This window comes from Delphinapterus leucas, chromosome 2 (genome assembly GCF_059928025.1).
Source record: "Delphinapterus leucas isolate spDelLeu-1000000601 "Yukka" chromosome 2, BTC_Dleu_Yukka2, whole genome shotgun sequence".
Classification (NCBI taxonomy): domain Eukaryota; kingdom Metazoa; phylum Chordata; class Mammalia; order Artiodactyla; family Monodontidae; genus Delphinapterus; species Delphinapterus leucas.
Window position 1 is genome coordinate 100,850,167 of NC_143130.1, and position 19,890 is coordinate 100,870,056.

The 19,890-nt window shown below is 41.5% G+C and overlaps 1 protein-coding gene across 2 annotated transcripts in view; it reads left to right on the forward strand.

The window, feature by feature from the left end:
* MEIS2 (Meis homeobox 2) overlaps positions 1 to 19,890 on the forward strand; it is a 202,869-nt gene that overhangs the window by 50,481 nt on the left and 132,498 nt on the right. For both annotated transcript variants that reach the window (XM_089907390.1, XM_022587519.3), the window contains exon 8: positions 11,517 to 11,662. In XM_089907390.1, coding sequence (XP_089763516.1) covers positions 11,517 to 11,662 — 146 coding nt within the window. The remainder of the gene's footprint in view (positions 1 to 11,516; positions 11,663 to 19,890) is intronic.

Here is a 19,890-nt window from a genome sequence, read left to right on the forward strand (position 1 = left end):
TCAGTTGCAAAGTTGTACTTTTATTAAAATATTCTATTGTTTTCATTTTACAGTAATTGAGAAAGTGGAAGAAATATTCAAAAAGTCTTATTTCTTGTTGTTCTGCTATTTGAAATGGTATCTACTGATAGAAATTCACAGAGAAATACCATATTAAGAATTCAAACTGATCAACTGATATTATAAAAATGTCCCTACTTTTGTCTTAGATAGCAAATATGATAATGAAGTAAGGATCCTAAAAATTGAATGAAATAATCTCTGCTACAGATAGAACTTTGTTTTTTTGTTATTCCCCCTAATGAATTTTATTATTGGTTGATATTTAATGTTTCATTTAATATTAAAGTATGCTAAGAGAGATAGTAAGACATAAAATCCTATAGTTGATAAAATGAGAACATTGTTATTGTTACATAATGAACATACAGATTTAATATAATTAATACATTCTTGGAAGCAGACTAATTGTATTCTAGTTTCGTATAAAATGTTAAAAATACAGTTTATAAATGGTCTTTTGTAGGAAATTCTTTTTGCAAATATAAAGGCCATATCTTTCCTTGAAAGACCTGTTGATTTGGAGATGTTAGCCAGCTATCTTTACTAAAACACTTTACAATGCTAAAAATAGTCCACTTCAGTTAAATAAGGATATTTTTAAAAAGAAAATCCCAGTTAGACTGCAACAGAAGGACTTTTGTGTGACAATATTTTGCATGATTAAAAATTTAAACAGAATAACAGCTATTTATATTTACAGTTACATGAGAGTAATTACTAAAGCAGACAAAATACTTAGAGCATAATTTAATAATGTTTTCCTCTAGCAAAGGTGCCAAAATTGTTATTTGCATAATTTTCACAATTTGTACTGAAACATAGCTAACTGAAATTGGGAAGTCATCTCTCCCCAACCACCTTTTTTCTTTTATAGGAGATGTGGGAAAGAGACTCATACATCATAACAACTCATTTTTGTATAATTTCCCATAAAAATCATGACCCTTGTGTCAAACCATTAGGTGAAAGAGATGTGTTCCATTCATACTTTCTCTTTTAGAGTCTTTCTTTCAATGACCAGCCTCAGTCCAACTTCAAGGCTCCTAATTATAACATTTACTGGTTCAAAGATTAACCTTCTGAGAGGGGCATTCTGGGCTGTTGGTAACTTGATCAGCTTGGTCTTCTCTTGGTCTCTCTCTCTTTCTGGTTCTTTGTATTGCAGGAGGGAGATGATGGTATCTGGCACATTCCTAGGATGACTTGAAGATAGCAGCCTACTGTGTTTAGGGCTGAAAGATTGTGAACTCTGTTAGCTGAAATGCCACTCTGGGGAGGCAAACAGAACATTAAAAAAGCTTTAGCTGTAGGTAGTGTAATGCAAGGAGAGTCAAATTTGAGAGCTGGGACTTGAGTGGACATTTGTCCATGCTTTCCACCTTAATAAAATCTGAGTGTTACTAACTGTGGAAAGGGCATTTGAGAGATCACTAAAAATGAATCATTAGGGTGCCCAGAAGAGCTTTATTATGATGTCCTGTGAATAACTTTGGAACCTACTCTGTACTTTTATAGGTGCTTATCAGGTAACTGAGGAACAAGTACATTCTATTATCCTCTACTACAGAGATTAGGCAATCTGCTGAATTATAAAGAAAAAGGAATTTACTTTTCTACTGGATTCAGTCAATGTCCTTTAGAGAATTCTGTGGGAGGCTAGGGGAATAGATATCCTTTATTGAAATATTTAAACATTTTCACTAGTATATATAGAATGGATAAACAACAAGGTCCTACTGTACAGCACAGGGAACTGTAATCAATATCCTGTGATAAACCATAAAGGAAAAGAATATGAAAAAAAATGTAGATATATGTATAACTGAATCACTTTGCTGTACAGCAGAAACTAACACAACATTGTAAATCAACTATTCTTGAATTAAAAAATTTTTTCAAGTGAAATTTTATCTATATATATAAATTATGAAATATATATATATTTCAATGAGAGAAATCAACTTAAGTGAAGCATAAATTAGAAATACATATACATTTCAGATGAGAGTAACCAGCTTCAGGGAAGCACAGGCTAAGAGTTTGGAAGCTTTCTTGTTCACTTCTGCTATAAAGGATTAGAGGGTTCCAGTCAATAAACAAAGCCATTTTATGGCTCCTGACGGGTAAATTGAGGGGACTGATTTGGTCAAGGACCAGTATGAGGATGTTTCTGTTCAACAGTTAACAGGATTCAACATGATATGGAAAATACAGGCGTGCAAAACTATACTACGACGCTCACGTTGCCAGCTAAAGCCTAAAACACTGCCACATTTACATATGTGTCCATCTGTCTGTTTTTACACTTTATTTTTCCAACCAGTGGGTGAAGTGGTTTTCATCCAAGCTGCAGTCTGAATTTTTTTTTCACCCACCACTTTCCGTTCTATCATATAGCTGCATATTTTAAAGTGCATGTTATTTGTCTCTGGACACACATTTACTTGCACAGCCTTGGCTGGGTTTTCGTGTCTCTTCTGGAAGGTTAGCTCATCTTCTCCGGCCTGAGCTTTGCAGGGGCCTGCACCGGGCCAGGTTGTCTCGGGATCACTGAGTTAGGGCGCAGTTTGTCGCCTTCTCCAGGTGGCAGAAATCCCCCAGCGCAGGCCGGGCCAGCGGCCAGGGCCACAGTCCAGCCGAGCCAGTGAGAATGGAAGTGCTTTCGGTCTCTTCAGTGGAGAGCCTGCGTAAATCCTGTGTAAATAGAGGGAGGAGAACAAAGAATGAGCCCCTACAGCTCAGAGCATTTGGAGCCATTTGGGGCTGAATTTGCTAAATGCTGCTTATACAGCCTGAAAAGTTGAAGAGAAAGGAGCTTAAAATCCCCTCTTTTTTTCCCTTTTTGCTCATACCCCGGGGGGAGGGTGTTCAGGACCAGGGAAGCCTGAGGTAAGCCGATGAAGACTTGTTTTTTCAGTGCTCTTTTGAGTGTGAAAAAGGTGGCCTGGGTCACTGTCCTCTCTTTAATGTCGGAAAACCCACACAGTTAGTAAATGTTGCATGTAAACGAAAGCATTTCACCTCTCCTGCTTCCCTCCATGCTAGTGGGCCATGAACCAGTCACTTGAAAAATCACAGAAAAATTTCACTTTAACGTGTCCAGACAGTTAAGCACAGCAGGCGAGTAAAAGAGATCAGTAATTAGCAGGTCTCACTGCTGGCCCCTCACCCCACCTCTCTCCCCTCGCCCTCCCCACATTTCTGGGTCTGTAGCTTCCCCCTCCCCCCAACCTCATCTGATGTGAAAAAGGTAAATTGCAGATTTACTCTGAGGATGGTTCTTGGAAAGCAAGCTTTGTAAGGCTAGAGTCTAACACAGAACTGGGCAAAGGCAGCTTCTTCTTCTTCTCCTTCTTCTTCTCCTTCTTCTTTTTGCCTCTTATTGAAAACCCTGATTCAGATTTCTCAGTGGGATGTCCTATGTTAAACTCCTGGAAGGTAGTCCCTGAAAGAAAGTATCTTTTGACTCAGTACATTTTAATCCTGTTTTCAAAGTACCACATTAAAGGGAAAAAAGAATAAAGAAATGATGACAGAAAATGAGTTTCCAAAGAGCTTTGTGTTGCAGTTCCATGGCTACAGGATACTTCATTTTTTAACTGTAATGCTCCGAGTAATCTGAACAGCCTGGGCAAGGGGCAGCCACTCTCTCCCAGCAGTCTCTCTTCCCCGTTGGATTTGGGCAGGTTTGAGAAATGGAGCACCGTTTTCAAAAAAAAACAATATATGACACGTGTCTCAGACATGTGAGGATCATCTCTGAGGAGGGCCATGCCCTCCTGAGCAGTAAAACACTGGGCATGATACACCCAGTGCCTCTAGAGTAGGAAGAGTGGTGTGAGGGAGCCCGAGGCTGCGTGGCTGGGTTACCAGAGCCAAGGACTCCCTTCATGGACCTTCTTCAAAGCAGGTTACATTCTCATAGGGGCCTAATAATATGTCTCAAGGCTCTTGCTGCCAATTTGTCCATCCCACTAACATTTGACTGTTTACTCTGTGTCAGGGCTTGGGAATCAGGGCCCCTGCCTTGAAGAAGCTCACAGTCAAGCAGCACAGACAACTTAGTAGACAGATAAATTGCAAAACAGAAAAGTAAATAGAGCAGAGGCAAGGAACAAACTGCTGAAGAAATCAAAAGCATAGTATACCAGCTCTTACTGGGAAATAGAGGAAGCTTTACAAAGGAGGTTCCTGTTTTTGGGTTTTGAAATTTGAATAGGAGTTTGCCTGGGCAAAGAAGAATGGGAAGGAGTAAAAAAATGAAGACAAAGGGCATTTTTGGCCAAGGGCACAGGGCTAAAGGCATGGAATTTTGAAAGATCCCTTGGCTCAGAAAAGTTCTTAAAGTTAAACAGATACTCCTATTTCAAAATCATATTTAATTTGAACTTTAGGTCTACAGGGAACAATAATAGTCCTGCAGATAATGGACATAACTGTAAAAAATATGCATCTGTTTGTTTCTTGGTTCATAGTTACTTTTAAGTGTGCTGTCACCCACTGTCTCTTTAGTTCATGAATGTGAGTATATAAGGCCTCACTCTTGGGGTTTGTTTCTTGAGCAGTGAGGGCTAACCCAGAATCCAGCTTCACTTTTCACCTCTTCTTGTTTTCCTGGCAGCCTAAGGGAGAGGATAGAGGTTGTGAGCATGGGCTTTACAGGACAAGCACCTCTCTGCCACTTCCTGACTGTGTGACCTTTGACAAGTTACTTAATTCCTTTGAGTCTCAGTTTTCTTTATATATAAAATGGAGTTGATAATAGTAGTTATTTCATTCATTTGTTGTGAAGATTGAGGATTGGAACATTGCAAGTGTCCAGTGAAAGTTACTTGTGATAATGAGGATAATGAAAGTGACAACAGTATTGATAAGGAAGAGGAGGATACTGTATCCTAGTGAGACAGAAATGGTGTAGAAAAGGGACTACCCTGTTGAACATTAAACACTAACATTTAAGAATTCTAGGGCTTCCCTGGTGGCGCAGTGGTTGAGAGTCCGCCTGCCGATGCAGGGGACACGGGTCCGTGCCCCAGTCCGGGAAGATCCCACATGCCGCGGAGCGGCTGGGCCCGTGAGCCATGGCCGCTGAGCCTGCGCGTCCAGAGCCTGTGCTCCGCAACAGGAGAGGCCACAGCAGTGAGAGGCCCGCGTACCACCAAAAAAAAAAAAGAATTCTATAAATTTGTATATGTATATATATGTGTATGTATATGTGACTATAGGCAAAAATGTGCAGTTCATCTACAAATATATTTGGATACTTACGTACAAATTAGTGAATTCTTTGAAAAAGGTAACAGTATAATTTATATACTTAAAATTTATAATCAGACATACAAATATTTATATATTCATGAATACACCTAAGTTCTGGAAGTAGGTTGGAAGATATGTGTGTGTGTCTGAAATTAGTGAATTTACATTGCCCAAAATAAAAATGATAATAAATGTAGTGAGTTTCTATTTATCAGAAAAGAGAAGGGAAAAAAAACCCATGTTCTTTCAGGCGAGATATCACTCTTTTTTACAGTATATATTTTATATGAACATATTTAACTATTAAACTTTGTCCAAAACTGAGAGAAGTGAGGATTAAACAATGTGCCACCGACTTACTCAAAAGAAGTATAAATGCTATTAACCAAAACATGTATTCATTTGTCCTAATATTTCTCTGAAAATACAATACTGAGAGGTTACTTTCAGATGTTTGTGATTTGACAGGGTGCCAAATGTCACAGAAGCCTTATTCTATCTTTAAAAAGTGACTTTAAGGCAGGGAATCCATCACTTTAGTTACAGCTCCGTGAAGTAGTTCATAGTACTGCACAGTGATGACATCACAGCCTTGAGATCCTGACTGTATGGACAGTAGATGCTCAAATATTTGCAGCATCTCTGGGCTCTGAAGGTCAGTCTGGTGCTGTCAATACAAGGGCCTCCACTTGGACCACAATAAACCCATTAGAAAAATCCCGAGTCTCAAGGTCTCTTGCTGTACTGAATATATCTAAAGACTGTACAGACACTGGCTTACTTGTGAGAGAAAAGTTTGCACATTTCTGTTTGAACCTGGACCAGCCTGGACCAGTTCTAGCTCAATCCCAGCCCCTGGGCCCTAGATCTAATCTCTCCTCTGCACTTAGACCTTTACCTGTAGGATCAAGCCTGGTTTGATAACAGAGTTCAAATGAGGTAATGCTTTGCAAAGTGAAAAATAACTTACGATATGTGAGAATACCAGTGGTAGTAACACTGGACTTGGAGTTACCTGGACTCTGGTTTATCCTGGATCACATGTAGCTGTGGAATCTTAGGCAACGATTTATCCTCTTGGCCTCAGTTTCTTCACGGATAAATGTCGGGGCTGCTTTTCGGGGGAGGTGGGGAGGTGGAATAGGAAGAAAAAGATGGACTAGGACCCTCTTGACTGTTGCACTTGCCCTATATTTCTGATAGGGCAGAAGGCCGCATCCCAGTGGTCTTGGACTCATCGTAGCACATCATCACTGTTTGTATCGCTTCTTTATTCCAAGCCAAGCAGTTGATGTCTAAAATATAGACAGATTTTTGGCTAAATGGGGTTAAGACAATATGCTGATGAAAGGAAGTGGTGTCCTTTTGCCTGGGCAGTTTTTATGGCCAAGAATTGTATGGATTGGGAATTTCTGCTTAGAATCACCTGAGGATCCTCTCATCATGTGCCCATATCTTTCCTTGATTCACTGGCTACATAGCTACAGAAATGGATTTTGCCTACACCTGGACACCCGTGGTATCCCAGGATTAATAACTTCCTTGCAACTAGACTCCCTCAGTATTGCTCTTCTAGGTAGGTGTAGACTGGGGCTGCTTCCCCTGGCAGTGCCTTGTTCTGAGCCTAGTGCGCTCAGCTATGGAAAGCATCTGTGACCTCCTCCCCCAGAGCATGGGTGTAAATCCAGCTGGAGATGCTCTCAAAATACCTCAGAGTCTTGAAACAGGTGGAGGACCCAGAGATTAGATTCAGGCCTTTAGACAACCACCACCAGGGGTAGTGGGCTAAAGGGATATTCTCTGTGCCCTCCAACAGTGCTTCTCAAACTTGAGTGTCATCAGAATCACCTGGAGTGCTTAGTAACCCTCAGATTGTCTGGCCCCATCCCTGGAGGTTCGGATACGGTGGGTCTGGGGTGGGTCCGACAATTTGCATTTCTCGCAATTTCTTTGCCACTGCTACTGGCGCTGGTACGCATTTTGAGAGCCAGTGTTCTACAGCTTCTTTCTTCCTGTTTAACCCTCACCATCAGAAGATAAGGTGGGGCTACCTTGTGTTGGCCAGTACCTGAGACGGAGAGCACCACGGCTTTCCCACAGTGAATAAGGCCCTGGCCAGAGTGTAGTTTCTCACCGTGACCACTAACCCCATTTGTGGCAGTAGAATAGAATTTTAACTATTCACCTGTTCTTGAGGTTGCATCTTATCTCAAATTAGAAGGTCATCTAGTTCGGTGGCTTCCAAAAGCCAGTTTAAGAACCAGTGCTAGGCTGATTGTGTAACCAAACCCAAGGAACTTGTTAAAAATACAAATTCTTTGTCCCTGCCCCAGGATATTTTGATTTAGTAAGTCTGGGATAAGGCCTGGGGACCTGTGTTTTTTACAATCTCCCCTGATAATTTAGTCCACTTCAAAGGTATCTATCCACAGGCCTTGAGTATTTCTTTCCACGGTCACACACAGTGCGTTCAGTAACGCTCAGCTATTTTGAGTATCTTTGCCCCAAACTTAGACTGTGCCTTTAATCAAGGGATTAGCAACCTTGTAAAAGAATCATGCCCAGTAGTTCTTTATTTAGTTTTTCCCCATCAGAGGTGGCAATGCTGGTGGAATGGCCTTGGGTCAGCCCTTTAAAAAGGCTCTAATGGGCACTGAGTTATTCAAAGAAGTGCCATTCCTGGCATGTTTGGAAGTGACTACCTGCACTCGGACAGTCCACCCAGCCCCTTCGGGACCATGAAGAGTGCAGTCGCCCCAGTTTGGGATTATCAAAGAGAGGGGAGGGCCCTTGAATAAACTCATTGATAAGTTTAGCCCTTTACTCATGCAGCAGACCATCACTGGGTGTCTACTCTGGCTCAGACATGAAGGTGTGCTCTCAGGATAAAAAGATAAACAAAACACAGTTCCTGCCCACACCATGTATCCCACGCTTCTGAGTCCTAACTTCAGATGCATCTGTGCCCGTATACACACTATTTTCGGCATAGAAACTCATTTGGCACAGATGCCAAGGATTGCCAACGCAGCCCTGAAACAAGGAAACAATGTCCACTTTAAGGGTTACTTTAGGGTCATCTGCACAGTTTTGTTTTAGGTTGCAGATCACACAGTTGCCTTTTAAAATTTTTCTTTTAAAAGAAAAATTGCTGTTGTTAGTCCTCTATGCTAGAGTTGGTTCACAATCCATTGGAGGAAAAAACAAATTTATTGTGTGTTTGGAGAAGAAAATTCCTATCTTTATAGAGGTATAAACACTAATATTAATTTAAAAATCTCTTGTCTAGTATCCGGTTATTATAAAAATAGGTGCATTTTTCTTTACAATTATTTGTCACACTGGATCCAAATTCAAATATTGTACAACGTTTCTATACATTTATATAAAATGGATCTCTTTATATTAAAATGCACGTAATGCTCCTGTCTTCTCCAGTTTAAGTCAGTCATCAAAGGATGCTCACTCCAGCTATATTTTTTTTCTTGAGCTAAATATAGTGAATCATATAGTTTGAAGGTGTTACCAGCCCTCTCTGCTTTTAAGCAAGAGAAAATGCACTGTGGAAACCCTGTCTCTCATTTTTAAGGTCATTGATTGGGTTAAAAAGGCAAATGCCTTTTTTTTTGTTGAACTTCCTTCAATTAAGCCGATAACCTTTTAAAATAAGTATATTCAAGAAATCTATCAAAAAAAGCTAAATGAGATTTTTAACAAAATCCTGACAATTTCAGCTTAAACATATACACAGAAACCATATGTGCTTAGGAAGAAATATATACACACAGGCATTGTTTACAGTGTGTGTTTTTATATTTGGAAGACATTGAAGGAAGAGCCATTCCATACATACATTATCTGAAATGTACATCCAGATAGCCCACATAGATTTTTCCATCCAGAGACAAAGATATCTTTATCCGTGGTAGGTCGACAGACAGACTGACTTCAAACTTGCACTTGCAGTGTGGGTTTTTTTCCCTCATCTCCGGGTACTGCTTTTCAGAATCGCCTCAGGCTATAGAACAGCACCTCAGATCCCCAAGGCCCACTGCCTGGCTCCTAATAGCCACTCTCCATCTGTGTCACATGAACAGCTGATGAGATCGCTTCAGTGTCTGTATTTTGGAGAGCATATCCACCCAGGTTAAAATGCTAGGGTTGCCAAGGAGCAGTCAGAAGCCATTAGTGTGGGTGAGAATTTGCCTTGCAGCAGTTCTTTGGCATGGTGGAAAGTGTGTATGCATGTCCCTGCTTGAGCGTGTGTGTGTGTGTGTGTGTGTGTGTGTGTGTGTGTGTCTGTCCTTGTGCAAGTGACCCCCTCGTGTACATGGTTGTGTAGGGAGGGTAGACAGATGAAGACTCGACTCCATCTAACCAGTATTCAAAAGTCAAATGCCTTTGTTTCCCTGTACTCTGATTAGTTCTTTGACTACTTGGGGTCCTTTCGACTCACTTTTTCTTTTTTTTTTTAATCATAACAGACGGCAAAGAAAAAGAGAACAGCAACTTCGGGGTCATGCTCTAGTGTTTGGGCAGATGGAAGGGAGCTGCTTTGCCTTGGGGCAGGGTGGTTGTAATGAAGTGGCCTGTCAGTCTGTAAATAGTGAGGGTCATCTCTTCCATGTGATGGAGGGTATCGCATTGCAGTGAAAATGGAAATGTCAATAAAATTAATCTGCCAGCTCTTTGCTGTGGCTTTTCTGCTTCTCTGGCCAAAGAAGGTTGAGAGTTTTTGTGGCGCGAAAGGAAAAGAACAGGTATAGGGAAGCCCACCAAGCAGACGGGACAGTTTAGGAGGCGAGGGGCCTGTGGCAGGATATCCCATGTGGCCCAATCCAGGAGGAGGGAGCTGGTCTGGGAATGAGCTGGTGGATCTATAGCATTTCCCTGGGAAGCTGCGGAGCGTCTAGCTCTGGCTACATTGAGCACAGAGTTTATTGTTTTAGGCTTTCTTGGACAAGGTTTTTACTTAGCATGGGATTTATGGCATTTACTGCTAATGAATGTCTATTCTTAAATTACAAAACCCCCCATCTCAGCGCAATTCCCAGATGTCCTTCCAGGACCCTGGCTTCTTAAACACCAGCAGGGAGCATAAACTCTCCACTTCTCTGTTTTCCTCTTTCGTGTGGCTCCAGGCTAATGATGTGCAAGGAAAACACAGCCATCTATAAAGCCCCAGTGCTGTCCCCGTATTCTTCATTTATTTTGCATTTGATTATGCCACAAGTCGGATCTTGTTTCTTTCCTTTTTTTAAAGTTATTAGTTCAAATATTAATGTAGGGATATGGCATATATTGCTACTCTTGATTGATGCCTTCCCAAAAACAGGAAGACGTGCTCGTATGAATTTTAAGAAAGTAGGGGTCCTGCAATGCCTTGCCAGAAGAGTTTTTCAGATACATAATTTAGATGCCCTCCAGGCAGGCTTTCAAGGCATTTTTGCCGGAGGGCAAGAAAAAATAACTATGACTGTTAAAAGTAAATGATTTTTGCTAATGCACAATTAATGCCAGAGAAAAAGCACAGAAGAGAAAGATGTTGATAGAAACTTCTGATTAAGTGAGCACCCTACCTTGATGTGCATCTTTTTTTTTTTTTTTTTTCTAACGATAATGATCAGTGGTGCAGAGAGCTAAAAGTTTTCATGTCACACGGAGGCTGAGTCCAGGGTCATCTGAGGAGTGTGTGAATGTGCGTGCTTAGGAGGTGACAGTTCTAGGAGGGGCTGAGCAGGCAGTGTGTTATGTGCAATGAACAGTAACACAGTTACTGTCACCTATGCAGGCAGCCTAGAATATATAGACTACAGAACATTTAACTTGATTACCCTACAGTATGTGTTCACTCTGGGCATGGGGATGCATTTTCACTGAATGGGTTTTCTGATGGCGGTTTTCCCACACTGGATTCCATAATTGACAAAGAGCTACTGCACTGTGTCAAGAGCACAATTAGAATTGAATTAATGATATGGGCGAGTGTGAGACACACAAAATTAACATTTGAAGAGGTCTGGTTTAATTTTGTCTTTTACATATTTGTGTCTCCAATTATACTTTAATGAAAGAGAATATACCCGCTTAATGGATTTCTTTCAACAAGCTTAGCTGAGCTTGTCATTAGCTGCTCGTTGTTGTTGGCACCCTTTCTGTGTTTTCTCTAATGTATTTTCATTTCTTTCTACTAGGGGATGGTTTAGACAACAGTGTAGCTTCACCTGGCACAGGTGACGATGATGATCCAGACAAGGACAAAAAACGCCAGAAGAAAAGAGGCATTTTCCCCAAAGTAGCAACAAATATCATGAGAGCATGGCTCTTCCAGCATCTCACAGTAAGTCAAGATGAAAGAGAACAATGTTTTGTTGTTTTGCCTTCTCCTAGCAAGTTAGATGGGCTCATACAGATTTTTTTGAAAATAGTGCCTATTTTCCCTTTCTCAAAATATGATGGTTAACAGAGCCATGAAGGTTTTACCAACTCTCACCACCCAAAGAGTACCCTGTAGAAAGGAGGAGTTTTTGTTTCCATAGGTCAGGAATGGACCTTATTAAAAATGGTCTAGGGCCCTAAACAGTATATATAAGTAAATGTGTTATTTGTGCTAAAAGGTATGAGAGCAACTTCAGATAATACAGCTGCAACCAAGGGAAACAGCTGTTAAGAAGCTCATGAATCCATAAACGTCGCCGATTACACTCGTAACGAAAGCCATCTCCTCTAGCAGGCAAAAAAAAGCACTTTGCCACATGCATGTCCAAGCTCATGGTACCAGGGGCAACTCTAATTGCTGAAGCAGCTTGCAAACATGTTACATGTTTATATGACAAACGCAGAAGGGTTATAGGTGCTATAACGCCTTTGTTTATAAGGTAGAGATTAAAGATTCGTTTTTAGCGGTTCAAGTCCATTATCTTATAAGCCGATCCTGTTCACTTGTGGGAAAAGATCAACTATGTGCAACATTTTTAAAGTAACAGTTTATCTTCCTGTTTGCAGTCGGTTTTATGCATCATTTTATATATACCATTGACTCTAAGACCCTCATGACAAAAACATTACAATATATTTTTACAGAGGAACTAGGCGCTCATATTTCGCTGTTCATTTGGAAATTCTGGGAAAATGGTGAAGACGTCAGAGGCTGTTTCTTGCTATGAGATTGTTTTCAGGCCATTCTATTTAGGCTAATGCTTAAAAATAGAGTAGCACATTGAAAGCTGAAGGTCTTTGATTATCCAACTTGTGGGTTGCCATGCTGAATGACATTAGTTACAGTGTCATGGGTCCAGCACAAGGTTCCACTTTTATTTATGGCGGTAGCAGCTGATCTGCTCTTGTAGCAGAGCTACAAAGGGCAAGGGGTGGGGCAGGAGGTGGGGAGGGCAACGCGATAGATTCACATTCCTAAATCGGCCATTTTGATGTAAGGACATTAGTAGCAAACTAAGGTGTATCGATCTGGCCGGTGGTGTCAGGATTAGCTGGGAGAACCAACGAGGCTGCCTTGGCAGTGGTTATTCTTGCCTTGCAGCTATGGCCATTTCAAAGGTCAGGGCCCTGCACTGACTGGGCTCAGAGGAATTAGACAGAACATGCAGTCTCTGGGCTGATTACTTAACCAAAGACAAAATAATGAGTCCTAAGCAAATACTGACTAATTGAAAGGGCTGTAAATCCATTACATATTGGTCAGGGATAATCAGGAGTATTTAATCACTTTTATCTATTCAGGAGCACTGAAGCTGCAACAGCAAAGCCCTGAACCTTGCCATGTGGTTATTATTCTCATCATTATCAAAATTACTTCACAGCTGTTCTTTGCTACATCACCTCAGCTGGAGATTTACTAACCTGTAAAATGTTTTTAATTTGGAAGTCGAATGAGTGTGAGGGGAGGGGTTTCTCATTTTTAACTGAGGGTTTGTTTGGTTAGAGTAGCAAGTAAGAAAGGCAGGGTAGGAGCCAGTGGATGGCAGGCATGCCGCCTTCTCCCACCAGCAGCTCACCTGTCTGGCTTCCTCCCTCTGTCTTCCTTCATGCTCGGCCTTCCTTGGTTGAAAATCGAGACTTCAACGATTGCTTTCCAAGCCAACATCCCCATGTATTTTCACAGAACAGCAGGATCTTAGGGAATTTGGCTGCTTTGTTGACAAACCAGGAAACTCAGACCCAGAAAAGGAAGTGATTGGCTCAAGGTCCAGCTGCAACCAGGACCCAAGCCTTTCTTGTCCCCAGCTCTGTGCTCTTTCTACCACATTATGATGGCTTTGCAAAAATCACGATCACCTTTAACAGTTGCATATCAACCTCACAGCCTCTGCCATCAAAATGCTCAGCGTCAAAGAGGGGAAATATGGAGAAGCAAAGTGCTGTTTGCTTTACTTGTTTTTAAATTTTTCCTGCTCCCCCAACCTCTCCGAAAAGAGAAGACTTACTTTGCACCTCTCCTTGAGGCCAACTCTCTCCTTCACCGCCCAGGTCTGTGCCTTGAATCTCCCGCGGAGTGTCCAGAGCCCTGCTGGACCTCCTGCCTTGCCCTGTTGGTGTCTTATCTCCCACCTCCCTGTCCTGGATTCAACCCACTGTGCGCCGTGGCCACGGCCGAGGAATTGTGTGTGGCCAGTGATTCCTGGGTGCTCCTTTGCGGCTGTACCATACACTAGGTACTGTGTACTATGTACCTTCTCCCCACCCCGAGGTTGCTTTCATCTAGATAAATGTGCATGAGGCTTTGTGCAGAATTCTCTGTCCAACTGAAAATTTTAATTAATGCCTGTCCTTGGAGTGGGGAGAGAAGACTCAAATAGCCTGAGCCGGGGAGTCGGGAAACCAGCATTTCGAGTTCAATTTTCCTGTGTCCTGCCCGCACCTCAGTTAAGTCAAGTTCTCTGGACCTTCCATTCCCCCATTTTTCAAACAGATCTGCATGTTGCAGTCTCCTTTCCCACACTCATGTGTGTTGGTTACACTCAGAGAACAGTCAGAGCACCCCTGTGCCCCAAACTCCTGGTCATCCTCTCCTCTCAGTACCCCCCTTCCTTTTTCTTTTCCATTAAGTGCTTTCTTTTTCTCCTCCCCATGACCTTCTTTCACATCATGCCCCTTTCATTACTTTCTCCGCTGGCTTTGTCTCTCAGTCCGTCTCTCTGCTCCCCTCCCCAGCCTTTTCTGCACCTCCCTTGTATGTAAGGAAATTCTCCTGGGCTTTTTCTTTGAAAACGTCCTCCCTCTTCATCCCCACGTCACCCCAACTGCAGAGAAGAGGTTCAGTAACTTTGATAAAGGTGGTTCTGTAAAACTTTTACTTCCCAATCTTTAATGAGCTGAAAGATTTACTCGGCTATAATTCTGAGCGCAGAAACCAAGAATAGAGACCCCTAACTAACGACATGTTAATTTAGACCCCTTTTCTTACATGCACTAACAGGCGTGAGGAAGTCCTTGGAAATAGAGATGCCCCACTATATTTTTCTGTCATTTAATTAATTTCAACTTTCAAAGTGAAATGTTGGCTCTAGCTCACTGGAAATAGATGTAGCCTAAATTATTATTTCATGTAAATTTCTTTACAAGTGCATGATTCAATGTGCATTCCTTCATTATTAGTCTCTTTAACATTATTTCAAACTGGTTTGTTCCCTTTTGTGCAGTATGACCTGTTCTTGTATTACAATAATCCCTGATGTACCCTTTTTTCTTTCTTTTTTTAAAAAGAGGCTAATTGAATTATCTCATTATTTTAATTTGTTAAGCAAATGTATTTTGCATCTCAGGATGTGTTCTTAAAGAAGGGGGCTGCTGAGGCTTTGCCCCCTGAATGGGCCATTGGCCCATTTTGACATTCATGCATTCATTAACTAGCAGAACATAAAAGAACTCTGGTTGTATTTTTTTTTTTCCAAACACCCAACCAGCATGGAGCAACTTTTCCCAATAAGCCACAGGGGTCTCTCTACATATGTTCTCAACTGCAAGCTATTGTCACCTATTCTGAATACCTCAAAAGGCCCAGGGAGAAAAGAACCCCACCTCAACAAAGGCCAACTGTAGCAATTGTTAAGTCTTAGTCTCAATATGACAAAAATCATTAACCTTCAGTTTTCTTGGAAGAACAAGTTCCACTACAACTGTAACAGTTAAAACAATCTCTCAAATTCCTGTGCACCACCAGCTTTAGGGGAAAAGGTAATAAACTCACAGCTAATCGATAATATTGAGGAAAATATTTAAACTAAATCCAAAGTGGCCTCAAAAAACCAAACTCTTTGATGAATTGAGGAATTTCCATAGTCTGAGTTAAGCACTTTGACCGTGCTTAGTCTGAAGCTAAATAATTAGTTTGTAGTTTCTAACTACCAATTTCGAAAATGTCCTTTAAACATCACAATAATTTTAAGGAAATGAATTCATATAAATATTTAAAGGCTCACAATAATTTTAAGGAAATAAATCCATGCAAATATTTTTTAGAAATTCAACTAGCAGACGCATCGTGTGTTACTGTTACCCCCCTCTTCTACTGGTGGACGGCTCTGCCTGGCTTCTCAGACTAAGAAATCTAGTGAAGATCGAAGAAAGAATCTGTTGGAATGTATGTGCTTTTGCTGGAAAGTACCCAATGGCAAAAAAAAAACATAGGGAAATCCTAGGGAAGTATATTCTTTTCCCTAACACATGGAGATTATGATATCATAAAAGTAAGCCTGCCATTACAACTGTTTTTATTTAACTTCAAAGATAGTTAAAGAAAGAAACAGCAAGAAATAATACCCGGGCTGACGGTTTATTCTTAACCATGAAAAACTCCTCCACGCCAAGAAGCCCTTAGTGTGCTCAATTAGGCTCTCAGGCACCTTCTTTTCTCAGGCACTTCTCTTGCCACCTTCAAGAGCTCCCCTAGTTGTGCTGCAAAGAATATGTTTGATCATGGAATGAAAACAGGAAGTGCTCACACACAAAGACACCACTTGCTCATACCCGTTTCTGACTAAAGATTTTCTTATTTGAAAACATAGGGATAAAGCTCACCCTTAGTGGATGTGGGACTTCTTTCAAAGCTATGTGTACAGAATCAGAAGCAAATTTATTTTAAAGTGATGTAATATCATGCAGCCTGCTGGATGCAGGTTCTAAAAACTCTGCCCTTTGTTCATGGCAAAATGCTTCACCCCTCTCCATATCTCTGGTGGTAAAGGGAGTGGAATGAAGCGTGCCTCTCAGGTGTTCACCAGTTTTACTCCTTGCCTATTAGAGTTTGTTCGTGGGATTTTGTAAAGGTCTCTTTCGAGTAATGAAAATGTGTTTTAAAGTATATTGTCCTACAGAGACAATGCACCCAAGTTATGAGTAAGTACAGCTCCATGTTACGTAGAGAAACTTGTTTCTTCTCCAGTGAATTCAAGACCATATGACAGTCAACCTAGTCATCTCAAATTTTTTATTGTATTGTATATGTGTATACACACACACACAAACACACAGAACAGAGAATGAGAGAGAGAGAGGGGCGAGACTAGACCATTTTGCCTTTTAACTGGTTCTGTTCATCTTGTGTAGATCCAGACAGTTTCTTTTCTCAATGAGGCAACACAATGTCAAGGTTAAGAGCACAGGGCCTGGAATCTGCAACACAGTAGCTTTTTTTTTTTTTTTTTTTTTTTTTTCTGTCCGGGGGCCTCTCACTGCTGTGGCCCCTTCCGTTGCAGAGCGCAGGCTCCGGACGCGCAGGCTCAGCGGCCATGGCTCACGGGCCCAGCCGCTCCGCGGCATGTGGGATCCTCCCGGACTGGGGCACGAACCCGTGTCCCCTGCATCGGCAGGCGGACTCCCAACCACTGTACCACCAGGGAAGCCCCACAGTAGCTTTTTGATCTTGAGCATTGAGGTCTCTTGACCTCAATATTCCATATCTGTAGAATGGGGATAATTTTAGAACCAACGTTGCAAGCATTAAATGAGACAACGTAAAGCATTCACCTCCATGCCTGGCTCTTGTAATAAGTACATACTATAAAGTAACTATAATTTTGTCTTTTAATCTAGTTGAATAGCTACGAGGAGACTTTGACCAGTTGAACTGGGCAACCAAAATTACCACATACTTTCCTGGGACTGTGTGAGATGGAGAGACTAGCTTTGCCAGACAAGTCCCAAAGGCCCCTTGGCAGGAGAGAACATAGTCTAACCTCCACCTTCTAGAGCCATTGTAAACATTGGATGGCTGCCCAGTGGTGTTAGGTGATCGCATCAGAGAGTCCTGGTGCCCATGGAAAGCAAGAGCATCCTGGTGAGCCTTCTGGGATGGGGGTGGGAGGTAGAAAAGAAACTGGCTGTGAAATGGTTAAGAACGCCTCAGCTGGGGCCTCCTTTTGGTAGAGAACCTCCCCTTCCCCGTACGGATTCCAGTATGAATAGCATTTAGAGTCTCCCGCTTCCTCAGAGTACCAGAGTCTAGGCTCTCTGAGAGACAGCACAGTATGGGTTTTTAAAAAGGGTCACTGGATGTGAAATTAGGCTTGGGTTTTAGCTCTGTGGTCGTGGGTGAGCTCTTCAACCTCTGAACCTATTTCCAGACCTACAAAATGAAAAGAGTAAATATGTGCTCTACTTAGCTGGTTGGGTTGCTGCGAGGCCCAGATGATGTGGTCAGTTTGTAAACTGTAATGTACTGCACGAAGTCGAGTACTTTGGTTTTTGGTTGTGTGCTTGGGACTCCAGCAGCTTGAGGCCTCTGGCACCTCATGAAATCACCACGAGTGAGAGACGCAGTACAGCCTGCCTCGTTCTCCTCTACCCCAGTCTCTCCACTTGTCCATTTCTACAAGGGTATCCATGGAGACACTGTGATAATTTCCATCATTAGATGTCTTTTTAAGGGCCTCGAATGGTAAACTGAAGGAGTATTTCAAGGACATTAGTTATTTCTACTTGGAAATTAGTGCCCTCATGATTCTGAGATCTGTCTACTTGAATGCTACTTGCTATGGGCCAAATTAATCCCAAATATAAAATGTTGGCCTTACTTACACAGTGAAAGATGGCCTTTCTCATATTCAGGGATACAGATGTGCACGGAATACGAGTGGGGCTCATGGGCTGAGACATGCTTGTGTGGAAATGGCTGTGCAGAACACACAGCTGAAAAACAGCAGCCAAAAGAACCTCCCGCAAACATGCAGCAAAGTGAGGCCGCCCATGGCCTTAGCCTTCGCATTGTTTTCCTGCTTGCCAGGGGAAAACATCTGTGAATTATTTGAATGGAACCTTATACTAGAGATCGGCTGAATTGGTGTCATCTCTGTTTAATTTTAGGAAATGATGTCACAATGCATTATATAACAATGCTGGGTGATTTATTTTCCCGTGGACATGCTGTCCTAAGCATTCCTCTTCTCTTGCAATGTTTCCAATTAACTGTAAGCTTGAGTGTTCTTCCTATTTCATAATGATTTTGAGGGGTGGGGGCTGGAGATTGGGGTGGGAAGAGTGGTAATTTCAGAGGTTGCCGAGGTTCAGAGCTAATGGCACATCCGTCATCCGTTCTTATTGGGACAGGAGGGTACTGAACGTCGGGGCTGTGATCATCACTGGCAACCTACAACAGTGTTGGTTTTCAAGAATGTCTAAAAAAGGAAGCCTGAACGTTCTGATCCTAGCTGTCCAACGAGCCACTAGATAGTTTTAATAGCGACCTGCATACTGTAGCTTCTGCCTTTATCAAAGTTTCCATGCACTCCCTTCTTCAGTAAAGAATAGAGGACATAAGTCAATTCTGTGTGCCATCTGTCATCGTTTTTACAATTTCTCAAATTAAAGAGACAGGCCAAAAATTTAATGTTATGTTGAATCCTAGAAACTCCTCTAGAAGAAATGAAATTGCAACTAAATTTACTTTGTCTCTCTTGAGGGAAAAAAAAATGCATGCTGTTGTGTCATAACCTTTTACTCGCAGTCCCAGTTTGGTATTTAGAATTGGATCATGAGGGGTTCTGCATGTGAAAGCCTGCTGTGTTTTGGACTCAGCAGCCTTTGTCCACCTTCTGAATGACTTTGAGGTAAAGTCCCCAGTACAGTGACAGCAGCAGTGGCCTTTTGTGGAGGTGATGAGATGTATGGTCTCCTCAACGCAAACACATCTGGTCAGGACATTTTCAAAAGTATATCAGACAATCCCATTGATCTCATCTGAGATAGACTTAGAAAATTAAGTCCCAGATTATGAGCTACGAGCTGACGGACACATTTTAAAAAATAAGCAACTGAGGGAGAAGATTGAAGAATGAAATGCCTATTAAATTACCATCAGAAAGAAACTAAAATAATTATTAGCTCAAAGTTTAGCACCCAATTTCATAAAATATCACTCTAATTGTTTAAAAATACGTTAAGGAATTCAAGGAGATGGAGAATTGAGGACCCTTGAATAAAAGAAAATAGAAAGCGTGTGCATATCTGAATATTCAGCTATTTAAAAACTCCAAGAATAGAGTGCCATTAAATGCTGTTTAGTGAAACCCGTGAATATTCATTCAGATCATAGAGAAAATTTCCATTTCTTCA